Source organism: Triticum aestivum, chromosome 7D, assembly GCF_018294505.1.
Source record: "Triticum aestivum cultivar Chinese Spring chromosome 7D, IWGSC CS RefSeq v2.1, whole genome shotgun sequence".
In the NCBI taxonomy this organism is placed as follows: domain Eukaryota; kingdom Viridiplantae; phylum Streptophyta; class Magnoliopsida; order Poales; family Poaceae; genus Triticum; species Triticum aestivum.
Genome location: NC_057814.1, coordinates 519,095,930 through 519,101,596, shown reverse-complemented (window position 1 = coordinate 519,101,596; position 5,667 = coordinate 519,095,930). Strand labels below are relative to the sequence as shown.

At 48.2% G+C, this 5,667-nt stretch overlaps 1 protein-coding gene across 2 annotated transcripts; it reads right to left on the bottom strand.

The window, feature by feature from the left end:
- Nucleotides 1–454: 454 nt before the first annotated feature.
- On the bottom strand, nt 455–1,636 carry LOC123167357 (stress enhanced protein 1, chloroplastic). Of its 2 annotated transcripts, none has more exons than XM_044585201.1 (4): nt 1,438–1,636; nt 1,216–1,266; nt 890–1,047; nt 455–804 (listed from the first exon to the last, which is right to left on the bottom strand). In XM_044585201.1, exons 1-4 carry the CDS (start codon nt 1,496–1,498, stop codon nt 700–702), a joined length of 375 nt encoding a protein of 124 aa, XP_044441136.1. In that variant the 5' UTR covers nt 1,499–1,636; the 3' UTR covers nt 455–699. The 2 variants fall into 2 exon arrangements, with proteins under 2 accessions (XP_044441136.1, XP_044441137.1); XM_044585202.1 differs by having other exon boundaries at nt 1,219–1,266; nt 1,438–1,631.
- Between the last annotated feature and the right edge of the window lie 4,031 nt (nt 1,637–5,667).

The window sequence follows — 5,667 nt, the reverse complement described above, 5'->3', positions numbered from 1 at the left end:
CTCAGTACTTGCGCAAGCTTATAATTCTCATCGCAAACTATCCAGTATAAAGCTGGATACTGTTCACGAGGACTGGCGTTTCGCAGCCACTTATCCTGCTATATGCGTATTTTTTGAGCCGTTTTTCATCGCGGAGGAACCAAAGCAGAAAAATTATTTCTTTGCCGCCATCAGTCCTACCCAGAAATGCGAGTCTCTAGGCTTTCAACATGCTTGAGATACAACTTTTGGGCTTAAATACCTACTGCAGAACATAAGGATACCACCTGATTTGCTAACTTAAGGAATCGATTTCCAAAAGGACAAATCATCAGGATCAAACTTTTTGAAAAGGCTAAGGGAATAATCATTTTTCATAGATTCTTGCAAGCCAAGGAAATATAGGAAATGATATTTAATAAGTTCAGGGTGATAGGTAAATCAAAGAAATCATATGATTGAATTACATACGAGCTCTAATAATCCCAGTTAAAATTCCCTGCGTTATAATTTTTCTTATACATAATACAAAAAATCAACAATTTAGAATGGCGATTATTAAGTTATAGTAACACTTAATACGCTAGATGCTAATACAAAATGTGCCATGCCTGCCACTGAACGAGAGTAATTGATAGACGCCTTCGGGAAGCAAGAAAGACAACTCGAGATTTTTTTTTTCCTTCCTCACATCAGCGCAAATTAACATGGAGCGATTGATCAATCCGACGATCCCGACTGGAAGATGATAAATGCGGTGACGACCCCGACCACTCCGGTGAGCCCCAGCGCCAACGCCGGCAGCGGCGCCATCAGCCCTACGTTCTGCAGAGAAGCAAAGCAACGCTAGTCACGCTTCCGTTTTTGACCATCAAACAGGGAAAGAGAGCAGGCACGCGAGCTGCTGAACCTGAAGCACCCCTTTGCCGGTGGTGAGCTCCACGCCGACCGCCCCGAAGAAGGCGAGCATGGCGCCGCGGCTGAGCCACACGTCCAGCCCGGGGCCGCCCTTGGACCCCTGCTCACACCTCACGCTCAGGGACTTGGGCCTCATGCTCCTCCTGCTCACTACCAAGTACAGAGGTAAGTAGTAAGCAGAAATTTGACGAAACGCCAGCTCTGGGCGACATGGACTAGTGAAATTGCTACACAATTTAAGACGGCCGTACAAGAATAAACTAAAGGGAACGGAAAATTGCTGAAGAGAGTAATGGAGGATCTAGCTTAAATTACTACCACGAGCAGCAGAGCGGGCCGACGTCACGGACAACCGGGGGACGCCATTGCCTGCACGGAGAGGACTGCAAAGCTAGTTAGGGAGAGGGAGCTAGCTCAAGAAGGCACGGGGTTTTACGACGCTACTTCAGTTTCCAACACGCGGGTAAAAGGATTTTTGTGCCAGGAATCTGCCCTGGCAAGCGAGAGCAGAGAAAGGGAGAGGCGAGTGAGTATGGCTACCTGGCGTCGCGGCGAGACGGAAGCTGGGAGCAGCGGAGGAAAGAGGGAGGAGCTGAGCCATGGCTGGATGGCTGGTAGTCGGTGAGGTGGGGAAGGGAGGAGGAGGAGGGGGAGGAGAGGAGCAGCTTCTAAGCCACTTCCTTGTAGACACACACCTTATCGATACGAGGTCGACCGACGGGAGCCGCACGTTCAAGCAGTGCCTGGCCTGCATATAGCACATCAGATATTTCCCCTTCATTCAATCGGAAAGGCACAACTCGGCTTAATTCCACCACCTTCCGCCAGGGCTTAACATTAATACAATGTTAACAGTACATTTTACAGGCACGGCAAGAACACATCCAGACTGAAATACAGCAGTAAAGTTACAACCAGTGAACCAGAACAAGACCCCAAGCTTATAACACCATTGAAGCCTCAAGCTTCCGCCAAACAATCTCTCTGTCTCCAAGAACCGGGCGGATGCCAGCGTGTCCGGGTGCTCTAGTGGTGTTCTTCATACAAAGGAAAAGTAGGCAAACAAGTTGTAACCATGCATTTGCGCATGCGAAAATGCAGGCCACCTTTTACAAACACAAAGTTGATACAGAGCATACATGCCATCAACACCCTCTTCAGTCATCAAATTACATCAAATGCGGATTGCAACAACCGAATCCATACATATGGCGGAGAGATTAATCGAACCCACATCGGAATTTGAGTGCACTGCAAGAACATAGTACAATATAATCCTCGCAGAAATCTATGAAATTCCCCTGTCCTAAACAAACATGCAAGTAGTAATGGCATAGCACAGTAGTACGCACATACAGATCTGAGTGGCACAGCAGCGAGTGGCTAACACCACCATAGAAGAAGTGCGGCGGCGACAGCGCAGAGCATCCGGGGATGGAGCTGCACTCCGGTCTGCGCGTGGGACCCGGAATGGAGCCCCTGGCGCCCGGCCGGCGGGCTGCGGCGGCCGATCCCAGGCGGCGGCATCCTCCCGCAGTTGCAAGCAGCCGTGGGCGGCGGCATCTGCCCGCAGCTGCACGGTGTCGGCGTCGGCGGCGGGACGGTGAGAGGAAGCGCCGACGGCGGCGGCGGAGAGTAGTAGAAGAACGGATGCACCAGTGGCGGTTGCCCAGCGGCCCCGTCGGCGGCGGCGGCCGGCCGCGGCAACGGCGTGGCCAGGAGGAGGAGCAGCAGGAGGAGTTGCTGCTGGGGTGCCATGAGAGCTGAGGGCGAGATGCGTGCGTCAGTGCGTGGCTAAGCAGATGGTGAAACTATTTTTTTAACACGGCAGTCGGCAGGTGGTGAAACTTAAGCCGTGCACTGCATGGGTGCCTCGTGCTACACTGTTACTGGTCTGGCACCAGAGAAAGCTTTCAAGTTTTTTCAAGCTCACTGTCGGATGGAAAAAGGAAGAAGGGGAGGGCAAAACTGTCAGCGCCGTCCTCATTTGGAGCACAAACTAGACCACGAAGCTCGAATTCATGGCCGAAGTAGGGTTTATTGCACAGGAATTCCACCCAACCTCCCTCACCTCTATACAATTCAAAATTAGTAATGCTAAACTTATGAAAATTTGTTTACCTGATTAACGTAATTACCAGGTGGAGGATTAGGATTGAAGATTAGGGGAGGAAGGAGCCCACCCCCTTGAAAATCAAGGGGGGAAGAAGAGTTAGTTAGGAATATTACGTAAGACTTTCGTAGGTTTACGTGGATGTAGCATTTTTGATTCAAAATTACAACTTTACAGGCCGGCCAAATGGCCATTTGCCCATTTCTTCCTCGCCAAGTTTCAAACCCTACGTCTTTTTTTACGAACTATATATATGAAAAAATGTTACCATGTAATTCACAACCTGCAAGCCGGCTAGAAGTTGCGCCTCTTTTCTGGGTCGCGCCACTGGCCCATTACTTGAATTTGGATTCCCGCTAATACTGTCGCCCTTGACAATGCCCCCTCCTTCAGAACCGGCTTTCCCCAAGCCACTGATCGAGGGAACTGCCGACGAAGATAGTCCAAATCTTCCAAGGTAGCAGCAGAAGCATCCGTGCAACTCCATTGAACGAGCACTTGCATAATGATATGATGTCATCGCTCACAAACACGATGATGCAGAATTTTGACATGAACCTGAAGAAGAGCATCAGGAGAAGGAAGAGCTAATTGTACCTGATGGTGGGAAGGTACTGTTGAAAATATGAGCAATTTACCATATAATTTTATTAACAGAAATAGTAGATAAAACATGACTATTATAGTAGAGATGAAACAAGTCATGTAATCTAAAAGAGAGAAGGCAAATAACATCTGCACATGTGAACTAGAATAAAACATTTGTAGGGAAAATACTAGAAGGAGAAACTGTTGCAGGATCTCAAACACAGAGAACATGAGAACATACGGAATAGCGGCTGAAGCATTGGTCTTGGGGTCGACATCGGGGAAGAAGTCGTCGTTGGGGAAGTGGTCGTCGGTGTCCGGAGCGTCCGTGATGAACCGGTCAGTAGTCCCGCAGAGCGCTCCCCAAAAACTTTATCACCCTTCTCCTGGCTTGTGGTGCACGCCGCAAACCTGGATGGGGAAGAACCTTGCAGTAGCTCGGAGGTTGGAACTCGATGGTGAGAGGAAGATGATGTTCTGGTGTGTCTCTCTGGAGAGGAGCAACCTCTCTTTTATAAGCACAAGAGAAGGAGGCGAACAGGCTGCTACGGAGGTGAAGCAAAAGAGGGAGACGAAGCGAAGACATCGGCTCGGCTCATTTCCGCAACCCGCGGCGCGGCGCATCGTGACGAGGCGGGTGGCGGAGGAGGAGCGCGCGTGAATGGCCCTATTGTTGTCATGCTCATACATGTGGGGAAACAACCCCCTCATAAGGAGGTCCAACTCCTACCAAACTAGCAATGTGGGACTAAACTTTAGTAGCACCCCTTGCCTTGGATGAATGGGCTAAGTGGCCCTCTAGGATTTATTAGGAATTTCTGAAATTGCTATTAGGATTTCCCACAATAGACTAAATTCCAGCAATCCCCCATCAGATCTCAGAGGCAAACAAAAATTGCCTTTGGTTTCCAAAACACTGTTTTATATACCGGTACTGCAGTGGAGACTGTTAAGTTGAAATTCCACCTACAACTCTATGCTACACTAGTAAGCAATTTCAATAGTGGACTAGGCCTTGAACAACAAGTTTTCTGCGGATCTAGCTTCACACAAAGCCTTGACCGATACTAGGCTATCGTGGGACTTCCCCGTGGGTGGATCTTATGTGTCATACTCTGAGACCTTTCATGAGTTTACTAGAGAGCACCCTACTCTCATAGATTGCGACGTTTAACAACCAGACTCATATAGGTGTGTTCTTCAAAAGATGTTCTGTAGGACAACATCTCTGCTTAGATGAGCCACATAGAACACATTAAGATATACATCAACCTACCATGCAGATTAGGAGAGTATTGCATCTTTATGGAGTGGTATTGTTAATAGTAAGGATGGTGTCGTGGACTTAACACAGCAGATGCCCTAGCAAAAGGACTTAGGTGTGGAGCCATCGCGACTAGGTTAGCTTGAAGGGGTTGAACGAGACAAAGGACACAGAGAGTTTACCCAGGTTCGGCCCCTCTCAATGAGGTAAAAGCCTACTCCTACTTTTGGTTGTATTGCTTGGGTTTCGATTACCAGGGAGCGAATACGCTTGACCTGGTTCTCGATCAATTGTTTTCTTGAGTTAACCCGCTGCCGGGTCACCCCTTTATATACATTTTACTTCCGATGTTCACTGTTCTTCACTTTTCTCTTTAGATCGCGTATTTGGATCTGAACACAACACTAAAGTTGTGCGGTAGTAGTTTTAGCCCTTTTCAATCACAGAAAATACCCCCTCTGTACAAGATCCCATCTGAGCACATGAGTTCTTTTGCTGCCGCCAACTTAGGTTTAGGATTTATTTTATTTTCTGAACTACTGTAGATCCAAAATAATAGAACTGATCTGTGAAACCTGTCTGCTCAGCACTTAGCAAAATTTCACCCCTAGGTCAGATACTTGTGAACTGCGGCCATGCGGGCGGCTTATAAGATAGGCCGTAACCCACCAGACACCATTAGCCCCTCTTTAAGCTGTCAGTATATGTTCAGAATTTGTATAACCCGGCATCGTTGTCCGGTTTAATCATGCCAACTTTTATAACACGTATTCTCTGCATACGAATTGGCCTTGCATAACGCACT